The sequence below is a fragment of the Protopterus annectens genome, chromosome 17.part0 (assembly GCF_019279795.1).
Source record: "Protopterus annectens isolate FY-2018-M chromosome 17.part0, PAN1.0, whole genome shotgun sequence".
NCBI classification, from domain to species: Eukaryota; Metazoa; Chordata; order Ceratodontiformes; family Protopteridae; genus Protopterus; species Protopterus annectens.
The window spans coordinates 707,322,652-707,343,007 of NC_056751.1; the positions used below are offsets into that span (position 1 = coordinate 707,322,652).

At 37.8% G+C, this 20,356-nt stretch overlaps 1 protein-coding gene across 42 annotated transcripts in view; it reads left to right on the plus strand.

Moving 5' to 3' along the window:
• LOC122791684 (mucin-2-like) overlaps window positions 1-20,356 on the plus strand; it is a 732,148-nt gene that overhangs the window by 362,938 nt on the left and 348,854 nt on the right. For all 42 annotated transcript variants that reach the window (XM_044059549.1, XM_044059571.1, XM_044059534.1 and 39 more), the window contains 3 exons: window positions 5,957-6,047; window positions 7,866-7,972; window positions 18,362-18,578. In XM_044059549.1, coding sequence (XP_043915484.1) covers window positions 5,957-6,047; window positions 7,866-7,972; window positions 18,362-18,578 — 415 coding nt within the window. The remainder of the gene's footprint in view (window positions 1-5,956; window positions 6,048-7,865; window positions 7,973-18,361; window positions 18,579-20,356) is intronic.

Consider the following 20,356-nt stretch of genomic DNA (forward strand, 5'->3'; position numbering starts at 1 on the left):
GAAGCTCTGAACTTTCATCAGCATAAATCAGTGTTTTTAATAATTTCTTGTGTGCTACCAGCCTAGTGTTATATGTGAAGGTATATGCAATGCAAGTATGATTAGTCCTGGTTAAAGGATGACCATGTCCAGCAATATCAGAGAACACTAGTCTTTCACCCTGATTCCTATTTTGCATGACCAGCTGCTTTGCATGCTGTACCTCAAAAGGTCAATATTGCCTATGCAAGAAATCATATCCCATGTGTTCAAGATGTTTGCTGAATCTCTCATCTTTAGTATGTAACCTATATGCCCCTTTACAATATTCTTAAAAGCAAAATTAGGGTTCATACTTTCATTATAGAGATAGACATTTATTTTAATGGCCTTCTTAAATAGCGAGGTATCTATTGTACCATTCTCAGACTTCAATATACTAATATCTAGAAATTCAATGGAAGTGCTTGAAGCTACAATCTTAAAACTTAAAAAACAACCATATTTGTCATAATCTATAAAAACATTTAAATCCTGCATTTTACATTTCCAAAATATAGATATGTCATCAGCAAACCTCTTATATAATAAAACTTGTTTAGAAATTTTAAGCAGTTATTAATTATTTAGCAAACATTTAATGTAAACTCATCTTCCCTCATATAAATAACTAAATCTGCAAAGCTATTTGCTACTGGACTACCCATTGATATAGCTTGTTTCTGTAAAAAGTACTCCCCTTGAAAAGTAAATACATTACTAGAAAGTAAATACCCAAAGGAGTATAGGCATGTCTTATAAAGATATCACCTTTATTGCTTTTTATCATAAGAAAATCTCATTGCTTCTATTCCATAGGAATTAGGAATAACTGTGAAAAGGGAATTAGCATCTAGAATAACCAGTAAGCATTCAGTAATATCTGGATTATTCGTATAGCAATTATAAAGCTGTTTTAAGAAATCACTACTATCCTTTATAAAACTTGGTAATAATTGTAATATAGTTTCCAAATTCTCCTCAGATAAACTGATAGGGTTTCAGTGAACCAGCCCCATGAGGACATAACTGGTCTCATGGGCAAATTCAGTAGATCTTTATGGATTTTAAGTTTCCCATAATAGATAAGAGTAATGGGATGAGTTACATAAACATAATTCAAAACTTCAACATAAAAAATACTATTAACATGTAAGTCATAGACTTCCTTATTAACACTCTGCATGATTTGTTCCACATAGCTTTTAGAAATCCTCATATATGTATTAGTATCTTTTAATTATGAATTAATAGCATTAACATAAAAATGGAATCCATAACCACAACTGCAACCTCTTTATTAGCATTTTTCATCATAATAGTATCATTTTAGTCAGCATGTAAGGCATGGCATTCATACAAGAATAAGTTACAATTAAATAAATTATTTTTTTTAAATAAAGTATAAATATTATCAGTACAACTTTCTTAAACAGCTCAATAATTTGGTTAGAAATATGAATAAAATACTCAGTTTCCATGGAGTTTTTGTGATGCCAAAGTCATAAAAAAATGAATGCCAGTTTTAATTGTCTAGTAAGCAGACAGAAGTTAGTTAATGACTCAGCTACATTGCCACTATCTGTGGGTACAAATGTTAAACCATTTTTCAGAACTTCATTTTCATAATCAGTGAATTTGTATGCGGATATTAATTATAGTACCTAAGTGCATTATTGTTGTCTCAACCTGCTGCAAGTCACTGGTCCCCATAAGTCCTTTTCTCTCCCTTGTCCTTTTCTTTTTTCACCTGTTTTTCATTTTTCTCTTGGTGATGTCAGCATTGGTTTATCTTGAGAGGGTGGAGGAAACTCTGAAGGGACTAAAGCTGCAAAATTATTGGCATTAAAAGTAAACTCCACCTTCTCCTACAGTTTAACTCAACAACTCTTAAGCTGCTTTACTCCCTGCGGTATAGTTCCAGTATTGTGTATGTACCAGAAACTTGCTTGTTTATTATAAAACTTTAATTTCCTTGTCTTGGAATCAAAGGAAGGGAAGGACCACCCACTTTTTTTTAACTTAACTTCTCACATAATTTGCAGAGGAATTTGTCTATGCCTGCATGACATACCAGAGACACAGATACTGCTGACAATCTTATACTGGTAATTTCTCCTGCTGATGACAGGAGTTCATCACCTGCTGTAAAAACGACAGAGAAGTGTGAAACAGTTTTCGATTGTCTTTGTTGCAGACAGGAAGAGAACTTACACTGATTCATAACTATTTCCAATGTAGCCATGTCTTTCATAGCAAAACAGAGCAATTAGATCAGTCAATGGATCAAATGCAGTTGTCATCTCTTTTGATAAATTTATATAAGCAGCATCTAATTATTGAAATGCTAAGCTTTAAACTTTAAATGTTTGCAGTTTATACTACTTTACATTTTAAGATGACTTAGTAGTATCAAAGAGGTCTGTGACATTTAAAGAAAAGCCAGAAAATATTTTTTCTTGTAATTCTTGTAAAATATCAACACATTTACCAATGTGTGGGAGGAGGGGGCTGTCAATTCATCATGAACTACAAAAAGATACTTTGAACAAAGGCCTGCAATTTAGCTACTTTTTTGGTTGCAGCAGTATAATTCTTAGTATACTGTAAAGCAAGCTCTGGTACACACACAAATGAGGGCCATTCAAGAAATAAAAGAAGTCCTGTTTCACAAGGTATATAAGATTACAGTAACTGACACTAATTCCATTACATGTCATTGACATAAGAATACACCACTACTTCCTTATGCCTAGTATGACTCATATAAAGCAGACTTGAAAAGGGTTATGGGAATAAGGAAGGCCTGAAGAAAAAGAAGATGCCATTGATATGTCAAGCCCCATTGGCAGCCATTTTGCAGAAAACATTTTAAAATTCTGTAAAAAGCAGTCAGAGTGAATTTGAGCAGGATAGAAAGATAGAGTGAAAATATTAGCCCTAAGATGGAGTTTACTTTGAATATTAGTAGGACTGTTCTGTAAATTAAAAAGTGTCTGTGCTGCCTGTCTACCTTTGGAGTCTTGCATTTGATCTGAAATTTGTTGTTTTTCAGCTCTGCACAAAAGAAAATGTGCCCAAGTTTAAAGTCTCTAATATCCTGTTTGAGTTTACATCAATAAATAACAATAAATCTCAATTCAAACAGAGAGTTACTGTCAAGCACTTTATTATATGTATGTTGAAACTGTAAAAATAAGGGACTGTCAATAATACAATGCTGTAACAACATAATAGTAGTTAAATGTTCATCTTCAATGGATACAAATAATTTATTCATAAGATGCATGTAGTCAAACCCCAGCTTAATATTCAAGACTTGACACTTGCTCAACAAAATGGGATATTTAGTGCCATATACTGGCATTCTCAAAAGACATAAACCCATAGAGACTATCTTAAGTTTCAGATAAGCTTGGAAACTCATCTGCTGTCACTATAACTTTTTATTTGTAAATAGCTTTTGCTGTAACTTATGTATATGAGCATTACGTTCACTCGTTCCATCAGGGTTAGCCCACTTCACCTGTCATTGATGTCTCTGCTGTTTCTATATCTTCTAATAAAAGTAGATTAGAATCCACTCGTAAAATATCCTTTAGTCAGGTAATAGGACTGTTAGCTCATGAAGAAAAAAAAAAAACAACTGTGACTGAGAAGAATTCATAGTAAAAAAAAAATATATATATATATATATATATATATATATTGCTTTGGTTTGCTTTGGTGTAAATCCATTAGGAATATAAGCACAGAGGAACAATACCAGGCCATTGACCACAAGGACCATAAAGGCCTGACCATATATAGCAATACAAGGCAAGTGGTCACATGGACCATAAAAAGCCTAACCATATATAGCAATACCAGGCCAGTGACCACAAGGACCATAAAGGCCTGACCATACATGGCAATACCAGGCAAGTGATCACATGGACCATAAAAAGCCTAACCATATATAGCAATACCAAACCAGTGACCACAAGGACCATAAAGGCCTGACCATATATAGCAATACCAGGCAAGTGATCACATGGACCATAAAAAGCCTAACCATATATAGCAATACCAGACCAGTGACCACAAGGACCATAAAGGCCTGACCATATATAACTTTAAGAAGGCACACTTGCAAGCTCTCGGCATTAGTTTAGTGACTGAATCCTGTGAAAAACTAGAGCATATGTGAAGGGTATATACATGGGTGGGGCCATGATGGGACTAAATGTATATCAGGGCTATAAATTACTAAGTGACTATATGTGTCGCATAGGTGCTAGTATCTGAAAGCTAACATACTAGAATGGGTCAAACACTATTCCCTGAATATAATTCATTACACACAAATACACAAAGAGAGGAAGAAACCGAGAGGAAAAGCTAAGGATTTTATCACTGGTGACACCTTGGCACCTTTCTGTGACACCAGATCAGCCAGTACACTATGCCAGAATAAATATTTCAGTGAATTAAACCTAACTATGTACTCAGATTATCAGGTGACCTGTGAAAGCTAACAACTTATTAGACACATTAGGGCTTGGGGGGGCTACTTCATAGTAATGTCTTTATCTCACTTGCATCCGCATAGCAGATGAATGTTCTTACAACATGAGTGGTGCAGGGTTTAAATCCACATTAGGGATGCTTTACATTTAGGGGCAGGGTTGACATAATGGTTAAGGTCCTTATCTCACAGACCAAAGTACAGGGTTTGAGTCTGACCTCGGGTCAGTGTCAGTGTATGGTTGTTGACTAGGCTCATAATAGTCTCCAGACTAATTGCCTATGAACCTATGATGTATTTTTTACCAGTCTTTGTTAAGTTGTTAAAACATGTGTTAGCAGGTAGGTTGGTTAATTTACAAGTAACTATGCTTCATAAGTACTTCTATAAGAGCAAAAGGATTGCTACTGCACTGTGGTTACTCTAAATTATTATTAGTGCCTTGTTGTTTCAATAAAAGATTACTAGTGCCTTGTGGTTTCTCTAAAAGATTACAAATGCCCTCTGGTTACTCTGCTGGATTGCAATTCATCTATTTCTGTTCTGAATGTGAATATAATATTTATGATTCAGTACTTCTTTGATAATCAGGGAATTGTAGAGACAGCACATGCATAGGAATCAGGTAATCATGTTTTGTTTTAAAGTATCAGACCTTAGATGTGTGTAAGGTGGCCATTCTCCTGAGTGATGATTCAGGCTTGGATCATCTCCACTGGCACAAGTTAGGCCACATACTCAATGGTCATTTAAGAAGGAGATAAATGGCATAGAAATGGAATCCTAGACAAATGTATAGGGTTTGTTATGCACACACAGCTGATCTAGTCTAATATACACCTAATTAATGTGAGGATAGAATGTTTAGTTAAGTGTTCTTTCTAGTCAGGGGGTAAGCCAGACTAAATCTGCAGGCTTTTTAAGGTGTTTGTTTATGCCCCTGTTCTAGTAGTGAATTCAGCTGAAAATGACTGTTACTAACTGCTTACTCCTTAATTGCCATATACTATTGCCCCCCAGGGATTATTTATTCATGATCTGTGTACATGGCTATGCTGTTCAGCTGCCTGCCCAAAGAAAAGTAATAACTAAACCAATTATTCTGCCTTCCTTGAAGGGAAATTTGTTATTACCAATAGAGATCTGAATACATTTCACTGAACTTGGACTTACCTTAGCCATATCTGTTCTTTATTTCACAATACTAATGGCTGGCAGAGGCAAACCCATTATACTGGGCTTACACTAATAGAAAACAAGTTCTCTTTGAATGGTGCATATTAAACATTGTTACACATACCTAGAAGCATTGAAAAGGAGCATATCATTTACCTATTGTTTATATTACATGTCCTTAGAAAGGTCTCACCACAGTGTACAGCCAGTAATGTAAAACAATAAATATAAATCCTGATTTTTTTTTCAAAACAGGTTGAACTGAGTGCCAAGTACAGGAACACAACATGTGGATTGTGTGGGGACTTCAATGGCATAAAAAAATATGATGAGTTCTTCTCTAATGGTAAGTCTGCAATACAGGATGTTTGGCATTTTCTTCTTAAATTTTGCTAATCAGGTGCATTATAAATTAGATACCTAATTAATAAAAAGTAAATGAATGAGTTGATTATATGAATAGCATGACTTAATTTCCAGAATGTACTATAGTGCAGTTTAAAGACTGAAAAACCTAAAGAGAGCTGTTAGTCCAGGATAGTGACGTTGTCGGCAAAAATAATTTTTGCCTTCATTAGCCCTGAGATCATCAACCAAAGCAGCTCATGGAAACTTCTAGATCTGTGCATCTTTATATTGCAATATACTTACAATTGGGAGTATGAAAATATACCAATCTCTTCTACTAATTTGAAGCAGAAATACACTGTATTTCAGCAAATCATGTCTCTTACTTCGCAACCTGGTTTCATTAAAATCTTCATTCAGAATGCGAATAAACTCGTCAGAATGCGAATAAACTCATCAGAATGCGAACAAACTCGTCAGAATGTGAACAAACTCGTCAGAATGTGAATAAACTTGTCAGAATGCGAATAAACTCGTCAGAATGCGAATAAACTCGTCTGGCAGCAGTTATGTCCTCTCCTTTCCCTTTAGTAAATTCTCTGCTGAATCTATTAAAGTTGCTGCTTAAACAACAGTCTGCCTTACAGGTTAAACCCCAGCCTGTTCTACTCTTTAAACACGAGGCTGCCTTATAGTTTAAACGCCATGCTTTTCTGCTGCTTAAATGCCATGCACCCTGTTGTTCAGACATGAAGCTATCAGTCTGGCAGTTGATGCAGAGGGTTAAACCTGTGAGCTATAGTTCCTGTGATACAGAGTTTGAGTCCCTCAACCTTTATTTGCCTACTGTGTGACCTTGAGCAAGTCATTTAAGCATACAGTTCTTGGAAGCAACTGGAAATTTGGACTCGGCTCCTCAGTGCTCCCCTGGCCTGCAAGCCTAGTAACAACCTATGTTCCTACCATGTCACTTAGGCATAAGACTGCATTACAGCTTAAACAGCTTTGCTCTCGAGGTGAATATCTTTGCATCCATGTCTCGAACACATGATAGATATGGTAGGTTTGGCGACTCTGTCATAATCCTCTATGTTTTATACCTGCATAAACATGTCAGCTGTAGCTAGATACTTCAACAGAAACATAAAACATTTATTTGACATTGATTCCTATCTATACTTTTGATCCAGCTGAATACTTATCAATAGCGTGATACAGTGTCATCTTGAAATGGATTATCTTCTACACCTACTAGTACTACCCAGACAATTCAATACAATAAACAAGCAAATTAAGTGTTTTACTATTGTAAAGCTGTTTAACATGTAGAGGAATGAAATACTAAACCGTTCCAAAGAAAGTCTAGTCTATCATGCATCTAGGAGGCCAAAATTTGTTGGAAAGCAAAGCTCTCACCTTTCTATCTACGATTCAGGGTGGTTAATTGGGGTTTCACTGCATAAAATCCTGCTTCCTGGTTCAGTATGTTTTCTGGGAGGAAGACAGCATTATTTATTAAACAGACTATGTCACATTTTTTCACGTGGAATCTTGAATGAGAAATATGACATGAGCTTTAGAAGACAGTACACAGCAGTAGATACATCAGGATATACAAAATGAGAATTTGACTTAAAGCTACATGCCTCTGCAATAACAGAAGATCATCTGTTCTCCAGAGGAAGAGATAAATACAGACATAATGTCAAGGGCTATCTAAAATAAACCAGATTAAACATTTCTTTAATATGATATCACAATCAAGTTAGCTTATTTTTGATTCCTAGCCTTACATGTCATTTGCTTTACTTTTAAGGTGTAGAGATATCCCCTTTTCAGTTTGGAAGCTTACAGAAATTAAATGGGCCGACAGAACAGTGCCAGGATCCTGAACCAGCCCCCCTTCCCAACAGCCTTGATTATGTAAGTAGCGTTTGAGGAAATGGTCTTTTATTATTAAACACTGCTATTAGACTTCTCTTTGGTATTTATATGCATGTGCATACATTATACCTTTAACCTTTTTATATTGTTTTTGCTTCTTATATTTTATTTGAATTACTAAAGGAAAAAAAATATCATCAGAAAGTGATCATTCTGAATACCATTTACTGCCTAAAGCAGAGACACTACTTGCTGCGCCAAACCTTTAATCATTATGAATATATTTTATATGTAATACAAGGAAACTCCTTTTGTTTTAAATGGTATAACATCAGTTATAATTCACAGAAATTATCCACCACACACATCTGTACTGCACTACATTTAACTATCTTGTTCACTCACTTGTGTGTTTACTACTTTAGCATTTGGACTGTGAAACTAATGTTAAAATGCTTATTTTTTTAAACGAATATTGAAGATCAAAAATGTATGTATACATGTGTACAATGACCACAGACAACTTACAAAAAAAGAAGAAGCAAGAAGAATCTGTCAATCAAGATTTTATGCAAATTTTGTGAAATGTTCATTTAAATGGCTTTGCACTCACAATACTGTAATACACATTTTAAATTCCTTCTGTGTGGTTAAATATGAAAAGTATGCTCTGGTATACTGACACAACAAATTGGTTAATAGCGTTGATGTTGATTTGAAAACTACCCAAACTGCAGTGTTGCATATTGGGCACATAGAATAGTAATATCACAAAAAAGCATAATTGGTGATCTAGGGGCCACAGTAAGGTGAACTTTAATGAACCATGCATGATATCACTCTCACTCTAAACTGATAACTAAGCTATCTGACCTTTATCTCTCCACCCCCTCTTTAAGCTGGTTTTCTAGGTACTTATCTAATAGAAAACAATCTATATGCTGGAAAACTGTCATCTCCCCATTTCTTCCTGTTTACACCGGTATCCCCCAAGGCTCTATATTGGGTCCTCTCTTGTTCAGTATTTTTACTAGCAGTTTATGGTCTGCTACCAACCTTTCCACACTCTTACACTATGATGATGACTCGACCCTTATTACCAGCCCACAGCATCCCAGAACTCCTTGCTCTTACCCAAGACTCTTACATCCATCGAAACCTGGCTCACTGAAAATCAACTAGTTCTAAATCCAAAAAAAAAAAAAAACTTTTACTTTTCCTTCCTAAAACACTGGCAACACACAAATCCACTTTATCTATTACCTTCCTCAACAATACCACTATCAGACCAGAACCCCATACTAACTTATTTGGTGTTACAACTGACGATGAATTAAAATTTGACATACATATCCATCATTGCATAAAAAAAATACAAGAAACGTGGTCTCCTGTACCGTACCCACAAACTACTTTCACACTCTGCCAAACCCTCCCTGGCCCTGTCTCTCCTATTACCCTGTCTTTTGTATGCAGCTCCAGTTTTTACTAACCTTCAGTCTTCACTTCTCTCTAGACTAGAGCAAACATACAACAAAATAGCTAAATTCACCTCTAATCTCCCTTACAAATCCCACTACTGCCTCACCCTTAAATCATTACAATGGCCTGAATTCCCTAAATAATTGTTTCTTTCTCAACTGCATATCACACACTCAGTTCTTTATAATCCCACTTCATGTCCCTCCAGCTCTAATATTGTATCTCTATATAACTCCCGACTTCAACTTCGTACATCTGACAAACATCTTCTTGACATTTACAAACCCTGACAAATATTGGTAAGTCCCTATATAAATACTCTGTAACTCACACCTGGAACTCCCTTCCACTTAAAATAAGAAGTATCCCCATAAGTTCCATTTCAAACTACAATTCAAACACTACCTTCTTATGACCTGGTCCTGCCTTTGGCAAGCTCAGACCTGATCTCTAAAGGATTTCTTCCTAAATTCTACTTTTGATTACTTTAAGTTTTTTCTCTCTTTTTTATCTGCCTTTCTTTCTTGCTCTTCTTTACAGTATATCTACAATCAGGTCCTTGTAAATATTCCTATTTGTGGATTATCCTGCCACTATTGTATTGGATTTTTTGAAACTTGTATAGAAATATATTGTCTTTGTTGATTTCATTTTATGTAAATGTTTTTTGTCAATATTACCATTGTACTTTTTAGGCTTTGTATTAATTACTGTTTTTTGGCATGTCTGTAATTGTAATTGGAGCTTTTCTCCTCAGGTCTCCAGTGAAAATGGGCCTTTGGCTCAGTTGGAAGAAGCTGGTTAACAAATCTATAAATAAAATATCTTAAGTAAAGAAAATTACAGTTCTGCTTTAGCTGGCCTGTTGGAATAGAAACAAGGCATCTGTGTGAAACACAGTGACCTGGATGTAAATAACAGCACAGGTATGAAGGTCAGCAACAGAAATAAGGATTCCATGACCTATGGCTTGGTCTTATTCCTCAAGAGGACAGAGACAATCCCCACTTTAGAAGTATCTGTGTAGAGATCCAGCATTAAGCCTGACTAGAAAGGGGAATAAACATTTGACATACTCAGAAGACATTCCTGACAAGGCAGCCTTTGCCCTTAATTTATTTTGTTTGGTTTACTGGAAAAGCCAAGTTTTGAAGATTCCATTTCCAATGGTGTCCTGGGGTGAAAATACTTCAGAGAAAATGAAGAACATTTAACATGTTATCCTCTTTGAAAAGAAAAATATGAAAATATTTACAGATTATTGTTAGCTTGCATAAGTGAATAAACTTAAATGTTTAGACATTTGTAAAGTCTAGTCTATTACATAATTACTTGAAAACATAATCAGATCAGGAATATGTAATATATACTCCACATAAAACAACTGGTTATAGTTAAAGATATAGCCGAAAAGTTTGTTGCTGTAAGTCTAGCAGATGACAGATGACAGCTAGTCCTGAATGAAATCATAAAGGCATTGGAATTTTATGACACTTAGACAAGGCTGTCATGAGGGTTGTAAGAGACACTGTAGTAAAGTGGCAGGTGTAAGGAAGGCTGAAAGGAGATAGTCTAATGAGTTAGAAAAGGTGAACAGAATAGCAGTAATTAGGGTTTGCAGTGACAGCCTGGGAGAACATTGAGGGGACCAGAGACCTTGAAGTCTACAGGAGATGCAATGAGAGCAACACATGGGACGTTGAAGGGTTAGAAGGAAGGAGTAAGAAGGAAATGAAGCGATGCTGAGAGAGCAACAAATGGGATGTTGAAGGGTTAGAAGGAAGGAGTAAGAAGGAAATGAAGTGATGCTGAGAGAGCAACAAATGGGACATTGAAGGGTTAGAAGGAAGGAGTAAGAAGGAAATGAAGTGATGCTGAGAGAGCAACAAATGGGACATTGAAGGGTTAGAAGGAAGGGGTAAGAAGGAAATGAAGCGATGCTGAGAGAGCAACAAATGGGACATTGAAGGGTTAGAAGGAAGGGGTAAGAAGGAAATGAAGCGATGCTGAGAGAGCAACAAATGGGACATTGAAGGGTTAGAAGGAAGGGGTAAGAAGGAAATGAAGTGATGCTGAGAGAGCAACAAATGGGACATTGAAGGGTTAGAAGGAAGGAGTAAGAAGGAAATGAAGCGATGCTGAGAGAGCAACAAATGGGACGTTGAAGGGTTAGAAGGAAGGAGTAAGAAGGAAATGAAGCGATGCTGAGAGAGCAACAAATGGGACATTGAAGGGTTAGAAGGAAGGGGTAAGAAGGAAATGAAGCGATGCTGAGAGAGCAACAAATGGGACATTGAAGGGTTAGAAGGAAGGGGTAAGAAGGAAATGAAGTGATGCTGAGAGAGCAACAAATGGGACGTTGAAGGGTTAGAAGGAAGGAGTAAGAAGGAAATGAAGTGATGCTGAGAGAGCAACAAATGGGACGTTGAAGGGTTAGAAGGAAGGAGTAAGAAGGAAATGAAGCGATGCTGAGAGAGCAACAAATGGGACGTTGAAGGGTTAGAAGGAAGGAGTAAGAAGGAAATGAAGTGATGCTGAGAGAGCAACAAATGGGACATTGAAGGGTTAGAAGGAAGGGGTAAGAAGGAAATGAAGCGATGCTGAGAGAGCAACAAATGGGACGTTGAAAGGTTAGAAGGAAGGAGTAAGAAGGAAATGAAGCGATGCTGAGAGAACAACAAATGGGACGTTGAAGGGTTAGAAGGAAGGAGTAAGAAGGAAATGAAGCGATGCTGAGAGAACAACAAATGGGACGTTGAAGGGTTAGAAGGAAGGAGTAAGAAGGAAATGAAGCGATGCTGAGAGAACAACAAATGGGACGTTGAAGGGTTAGAAGGAAGGAGTAAGAAGGAAATGAAGTGATGCTGAGAGAGCAACAAATGGGACATTGAAGGGTTAGAAGGAAGGAGTAAGAAGGAAATGAAGCGATGCTGAGAGAACAACAAATGGGACGTTGAAGGGTTAGAAGGAAGGAGTAAGAAGGAAATGAAGCGATGCTGAGAGAGCAACAAATGGGACATTGAAGGGTTAGAAGGAAGGAGTAAGAAGGAAATGAAGTGATGCTGAGAGAGCAACAAATGGGACATTGAAGGGTTAGAAGGAAGGGGTAAGAAGGAAATGAAGCGATGCTGAGAGAGCAACAAATGGGACATTGAAGGGTTAGAAGGAAGGAGTAAGAAGGAAATGAAGCGATGCTGAGAGAACAACAAATGGGACGTTGAAGGGTTAGAAGGAAGGAGTAAGAAGGAAATGAAGCGATGCTGAGAGAGCAACAAATGGGACGTTGAAGGGTTAGAAGGAAGGAGTAAGAAGGAAATGAAGTGATGCTGAGAGAGCAACAAATGGGACGTTGAAGGGTTAGAAGGAAGGAGTTAGAAGGAAATGAAGCGATGCTGAGAGAGCAACAAATGGGACATTGAAGGGTTAGAAGGAAGGGGTAAGAAGGAAATGAAGCGATGCTGAGAGAGCAACAAATGGGACGTTGAAGGGTTAGAAGGAAGGGGTAAGAAGGAAATGAAGTGATGCTGTGAGAGCAACAAATGGGACGTTGAAGGGTTAGAAGGAAGGAGTAAGAAGGAAATGAAGCGATGCTGAGAGAGCAACAAATGGGACGTTGAAGGGTTAGAAGGAAGGAGTAAGAAGGAAATGAAGCGATGCTGAGAGAGCAACAAATGGGACGTTGAAGGGTTAGAAGGAAGGAGTAAGAAGGAAATGAAGCGATGCTGAGAGAGCAACAAATGGGACATTGAAGGGTTAGAAGGAAGGGGTAAGAAGGAAATGAAGCGATGCTGAGAGAGCAACAAATGGGACGTTGAAGGGTTAGAAGGAAGGAGTAAGAAGGAAATGAAGCGATGCTGAGAGAACAACAAATGGGACGTTGAAGGGTTATAAGGAAGGAGTAAGAAGGAAATGAAGCGATGCTGAGAGAACAACAAATGGGACGTTGAAGGGTTAGAAGGAAGGAGTAAGAAGGAAATGAAGCGATGCTGAGAGAGCAACAAATGGGACATTGAAGGGTTAGAAGGAAGGAGTAAGAAGGAAATGAAGTGATGCTGAGAGAGCAACAAATGGGACATTGAAGGGTTAGAAGGAAGGGGTAAGAAGGAAATGAAGCGATGCTGAGAGAGCAACAAATGGGACGTTGAAGGGTTAGAAGGAAGGGGTAAGAAGGAAATGAAGTGATGCTGTGAGAGCAACAAATGGGACGTTGAAGGGTTAGAAGGAAGGAGTAAGAAGGAAATGAAGCGATGCTGAGAGAGCAAGAAATGGGACGTTGAAGGGTTAGAAGGAAGGAGTAAGAAGGAAATGAAGCGATGCTGAGAGAGCAACAAATGGGACGTTGAAGGGTTAGAAGGAAGGAGTAAGAAGGAAATGAAGCGATGCTGAGAGAGCAACAAATGGGACATTGAATGGTTAGAAGGAAGGGGTAAGAAGGAAATGAAGCGATGCTGAGAGAGCAACAAATGGGACGTTGAAGGGTTAGAAGGAAGGAGTAAGAAGGAAATGAAGCGATGCTGAGAGAACAACAAATGGGACGTTGAAGGGTTAGAAGGAAGGAGTAAGAAGGAAATGAAGCGATGCTGAGAGAACAACAAATGGGACGTTGAAGGGTTAGAAGGAAGGAGTAAGAAGGAAATGAAGCGATGCTGAGAGAACAACAAATGGGACGTTGAAGGGTGAGAAGGAAGGAGTAAGAAGGAAATGAAGCGATGCTGAGAGAGCAACAAATGGGACATTGAAGTGTTAGAAGGAAGGGGTAGGAAGGAAATGAAGCGATGCTGAGAGAGCAACAAATGGGACGTTGAAGGGTTAGAAGGAAGGGGTAAGAAGGAAATGAAGTGATGCTGAGAGAGCAACAAATGGGACGTTGAAGGGTTAGAAGGAAGGAGTAAGAAGGAAATGAAGCGATGCTGAGAGAGCAACAAATGGGACGTTGAAGGGTTAGAAGGAAGGAGTAAGAAGGAAATGAAGTGATGCTGAGAGAGCAACAAATGGGACGTTGAAGGGTTAGAAGGAAGGAGTAAGAAGGAAATGAAGTGATGCTGAGAGAGCAACAAATGGGACGTTGAAGGGTTAGAAGGAAGGGTAAGAAGGAAATGAAGTGATGCTGAGAGAGCAACAAATGGGACGTTGAAGGGTTAGAAGGAAGGAGTAAGAAGGAAATGAAGTGATGCTGAGAGAACAACAAATGGGATGTTGAAGGGTTAGAAGGAAGGAGTAAGAAGGAAATGAAGTGATGCTGAGAGAGCAACAAATGGGACGTTGAAGGGTTAGAAGGAAGGAGTAAGAAGGAAATGAAGCGATGCTGAGAGAACAACAAATGGGACGTTGAAGGGTTAGAAGGAAGGAGTAAGAAGGAAATGAAGCGATGCTGAGAGAACAACAAATGGGATGTTGAAGGGTTAGAAGGAAGGAGTAAGAAGGAAATGAAGCGATGCTGAGAGAACAACAAATGGGACGTTGAAGGGTTAGAAGGAAGGAGTAAGAAGGAAATGAAGCGATGCTGAGAGAACAACAAATGGGACGTTGAAGGGTTAGAAGGAAGGAGTAAGAAGGAAATGAAGCGATGCTGAGAGAACAACAAATGGGACGTTGAAGGGTTAGAAGGAAGGAGTAAGAAGGAAATGAAGCGATGCTGAGAGAACAACAAATGGGATGTTGAAGGGTTAGAAGGAAGGAGTAAGAAGGAAATGAAGCGATGCTGAGAGAACAACAAATGGGATGTTGAAGGGTTAGAAGGAAGGAGTAAGAAGGAAATGAAGCGATGCTGAGAGAACAACAAATAGGACGTTGAAGGGTTAGAAGGAAGGAGTAAGAAGGAAATTAAGCGATGCTGAGAGAACAACAAATGGGACGTTGAAGGGTGAGAAGGAAGGAGTAAGAAGGAAATGAAGCGATGCTGAGAGAGCAACAAATGGGACATTGAAGGGTTAGAAGGAAGGAGTAAGAAGGAAATGAAGTGATGCTGAGAGAGCAACAAATGGGACATTGAAGGGTTAGAAGGAAGGAGTAAGAAGGAAATGAAGCGATGCTGAGAGAGCAACAAATGGGACGTTGAAGGGTTAGAAGGAAGGAGTAAGAAGGAAATGAAGTGATGCTGAGAGAGCAACAAATGGGACGTTGAAGGGTTAGAAGGAAGGAGTAAGAAGGAAATGAAGCGATGCTGAGAGAGCAACAAATGGGACATTGAAGGGTTAGACTTAACTTAATACCTCTATAGTTACTAGTGTTCTCTTAAAAAAAAAAAAAAAAAAAAATACCATATATATATTTTTTGGTTTAACAAGTATGTATTATACATTGAACTTCATAACACCTAATTTTGTACTGAAAGCAGCTAATGCCTTCCTTTTACTTAGGTGTTTTACTTGTCTTCTTTTTAGATTTGTATTACCTGTACTAAAATCACTGCATTCTTGCTTATTGCCTTTGTAAAATGTGTTTATTGTTCATTCTTTATGTTTATTATCTTGTTTGTATCCTTGGAGCTTTTCTCCTCGGGCCGCCACTGAAAATGGACATGAATCCAGCTGGACTAGCCCAGTCAACAAATGAAAATAAATAAAATAAAATAGAAGGAAGGAGTAAGAAGGAAATGAAGCGATGCTGAGAGAGCAACAAATGGGACATTGAAGGGTTAGAAGGAAGGAGTAAGAAGGAAATGAAGCAATGCTGAGAGAGCAACAAATGGGACATTGAAGGGTTAGAAGGAAGGAGTAAGAAGGAAATGAAGTGATGCTGAGAGAGCAACAAATGGGACGTTGAAGGGTTAGAAGGAAGGAGTAAGAAGGAAATGAAGTGATGCTGAGAGAACAACAAATGGGACGTTGAAGGGTTAGAAGGAAGGAGTAAGAAGGAAATGAAGCGATGCTGAGAGAGCAACAAATGGGACGTTGAAGGGTGAGAAGGAAGGAGTAAGAAGGAAATGAAGCGATGCTGAGAGAGCAACAAATGGGACATTGAAGGGTTAGAAGGAAGGAGTAAGAAGGAAATGAAGTGATGCTGAGAGAGCAACAAATGGGACGTTGAAGGGTGAGAAGGAAGGAGTAAGAAGGAAATGAAGTGATGGTGAGACAGCAACAAATGGGACGTTGAAGGGTGAGAAGGAAGGAGTAAGAAGGAAATGAAGCGATGCTGAGAGAACAACAAATGGGACGTTGAAGGGTTAGAAGGAAGGAGTAAGAAGGAAATGAAGCGATGCTGAGAGAACAACAAATGGGACGTTGAAGGGTGAGAAGGAAGGAGTAAGAAGGAAATGAAGCGATGCTGAGAGAGCAACAAATGGGACATTGAAGGGTTAGAAGGAAGGAGTAAGAAGGAAATGAAGCGATGCTGAGAGAGCAACAAATGGGACGTTGAAGGGTGAGAAGGAAGGAGTAAGAAGGAAATGAAGCGATGCTGAGAGAGCAACAAATGGGACGTTGAAGGGTTAGAAGGAAGGAGTAAGAAGGAAATGAAGCGATGCTGAGAGAGCAACAAATGGGACGTTGAAGGGTTAGAAGGAAGGAGTAAGAAGGAAATGAAGCGATGCTGAGAGAGCAACAAATGGGACGTTGAAGGGTTAGAAGGAAGGAGTAAGAAGGAAATGAAACGATGCTGAGTAGATGTAATCTGCTAACGATGCCAATGTTGTGGGTCTGATGTAAAAAAGAGGAAGGAGAAACAGTAAAACCTGTATCACAATAAAAGTGACATGATTAGCTTTAATAGGAGCAAATATAAGCAAGAACAACATGCACTGGTGTATTGCATTGCAGATCAGTGCAGGGTGAGTTAGAGCCTGTCAGAAATTCCTGCTACTAATAGAATGCAACAACCTAGATGGTTACATGCTACCCTGATTCTCAACCTCGTCTGAGAATTAGTGAAGCCCTCCTTCAGCTGGTTATGTGGAGGCTGCAGGTTGGATGAGTGAAGCAGAACAACGAAATCAATTAGCTGAGAGAGAGAGAGAGGAGGTAAAACAATATTTCTGTTAATTATTAGGTTAAAAAAAACTCAAGATGCAGCCATTTCCAGTAAATTATGGTGAAGGCTAAAGTATACAAAAGGAGGTTACGAGGTAAGTACCTAGGATTGTAATCCAACTAGGATTATAATCTGTCTGTACATAGATTAGAGAAAAGCCATGACTGCAGTATACTAGGTAGTGGGAAATAAACTTCATTATGGAATCATGTGACAATGCAACAGGTACAAGATCACGCAAAATCAAACTCAAGGTCTAAATGTAGAGAAAGAACAAAATTATACATTATTTACCTTAGCAAGTTATATGTAGTTAAAAACATTTCTGCTGGTTTACATTAAAATGGAAAATAATATGTTTAAAACAAGAACAACTGTATGCTTGAAAGAAAATTAGGTAACATTATAAAGCCATTGTGGCAATGATCTATGGATTTATACCTCCTGCAGACAATTGTGTTTAATGTGCATGCTACGTGAGCAGCATTATTACTTTTTTACTGGTGCATAACTAAGTTTTATCATTAAATGAGATTTATGTTGATCAGATGAATCCATTTTAATCAAAGTGAATTTGACTGGAACAAATATGTTGAAAACACTTTCAGTGAAACTAAGAAGTAGCCCTTTTTTGCAAAGGAGGTAAGCACCCCTGCACCCTCCACATCCCCTGAGCTTCTATATACTTATGCCAAGGTCATAAAGCATTGGAATAAAGAGAAAACTGTTGCCCAAAGTTTTTTTGGCAAATACACTTTCAGCCAAAGCGGACTGGATCGATCAACAGGCCTCTATTAATTAAAGGCAGCTCACATCTCCCGTGACAGCACCTCTGGCACGTGAGATGATTAAGTGCACCGAATGTGCTCCTCCACACCTTGTAGTTTTGTAATCAACAAATTACAAATTGTATTGTTTCATAACTCAGTCATTATATCTACCATCATAAATAATGTCAGTTATGTTTGTTTATTATAGCGACCACGGTGCTTGGAAATTCTCTCAAGCTCAGCATTTGACAACTGCCGGCCATTACTTGACATTGAAGATTTTGTCCAGTCATGTATGCGTGATATGGCAACTTGTGATGATAATTCAGAATCACCCTGCTTCTGTGAGACGGTAGAAGAATATTCCAGACAGTGTGCTCATGCTGGAGGAAAACCACAGGATTGGAGGACTGCAGAACTTTGCTGTAAGTAATCAATAATAACATAAGTGCAACTGACATTTCCTGAAAAGTACACGGTTTTGCTCTGTTTGTTTACTGTGACAATAGTTACACTGAAGATGTGTTCTATAGCCGCAGTTATAAAAGTATTATGCAGTTTGGTAGGCACTCATAACTGTATGTATATACGTGGAATGTAAATTCATATTTAGAGAATATAATGCAAGCAAAGGAATACCAAGCTTGTAAGTATTTTGAAGTAATGCAAATACAAGACATCTTTGATGCATATATTCCCATTTCCATTAGAAAGACACAGAATGCAAAGAAGTACTTTGGTACCGCTGTTCTTACTAATGATTATAGTGGTCCTGGCCTACAAAACCAAAAATTCCCCTTGTGATAAAAGGGGGTGGGAAAAAATAAAGGGCACTGAATCAAAAATTAAACTCTTTGAAAATGATTGACTTATTTTGACATTAAGCCTTTGTGGGTCTGTACAAGTTGTTGGAAAGGGTTCCAGTATTAAACCTCAGGTGCCTAAAGCCTGACAATCCACAACTGAAAAAAACTAATACCGAAAACGTACAAGGGCCAGAAGTTAAACTAAATATTGCATTCCTGCATCATTGATGTGGGTAGACCGCTGCACCTTTAGACTTACATATTTCAACTCTGCAGTTCGACAAATGCATTGAAGGAAGAAATCTCCCAAGACAAGTGGGTCACTGCAGGTGCAGACATAGAAAGCACTTGCAGTGATTTTCAGTGGCAAACAGTAATCGGTGATTTCATACTAAGCACTTTGTGTCTCAGGCACCTGACACTTGGGTAGAATAACTCCGTCATCTGTGGAGAAGCCAATGAAAATGTTTAAAATGCTGCCGACACCCTGAGTTAAAGCATAAGCTTAACAAAACTGATTGATCGCTATTAACAAAATAGCAAAACAAGTCTAATCAATTCGAATTTATGGACCTTTGTATGGTGTAAGGGTTACATTGGGCATTTAAGTACCCTAATATAAAAATATCTGGCTCTGAGTTTAAAAAACTATAAGAATAATTGGTTATTGAAGCTCACTGTGGTACCACCTCAAGCTTTCAGTTATAGGTAAGGCACTTGCTTTTAACAAGATATTCCTCCTAAAAGTAATTTTATTTTTTTTAGACACAGGAACATTTCTCCCTATTTAAAAAAAAGCATAGTGGAGTGTAAATCCTCAAAGGCTGTAATCTCCTTTATCTGTAAAGGTAGAATATATATAGCTTTTCAACAGGTTTTTTGTAGTTTAACATTATATTCAACAGACATTATTGCTCATAATGTCTGCAAAAATTGCCTTCTGAATGGATACATCAGGCATTACCTGCTCACCTGCACACTTAACACCTGGAATGGTTTTATATGAAAAATGCATTTGATCATTGGAATAACATTAAGAAACTTTTTTTAATGAAATGTTCTTTAGTTCATGAGAAATAGTTGCAAACACATTCAGATGTTTTTATCGACAATAAAGCTGCTTATTTCCATAGATAAAACCATGCTAAAAAAAAAGATCGTATTCAGGACAGAAACACTGAAATGTTTTAAAGATGTGAAAACTTGAGTTGCTCAAATCAGAAAATGGAAATATTTCCAACTCTGAAGTGTCATTCTCTTATGGATCTGGTCAGTTCATTTAACTTGCACTATGGGAAATCCTGAAATAGAGGTCCTCCAAAGTGATACAAAACAGGAGGCTTTCATCCCATTATTCTGTTGAACTGAAGACAATTGAATTGACATTTATAAGTTCA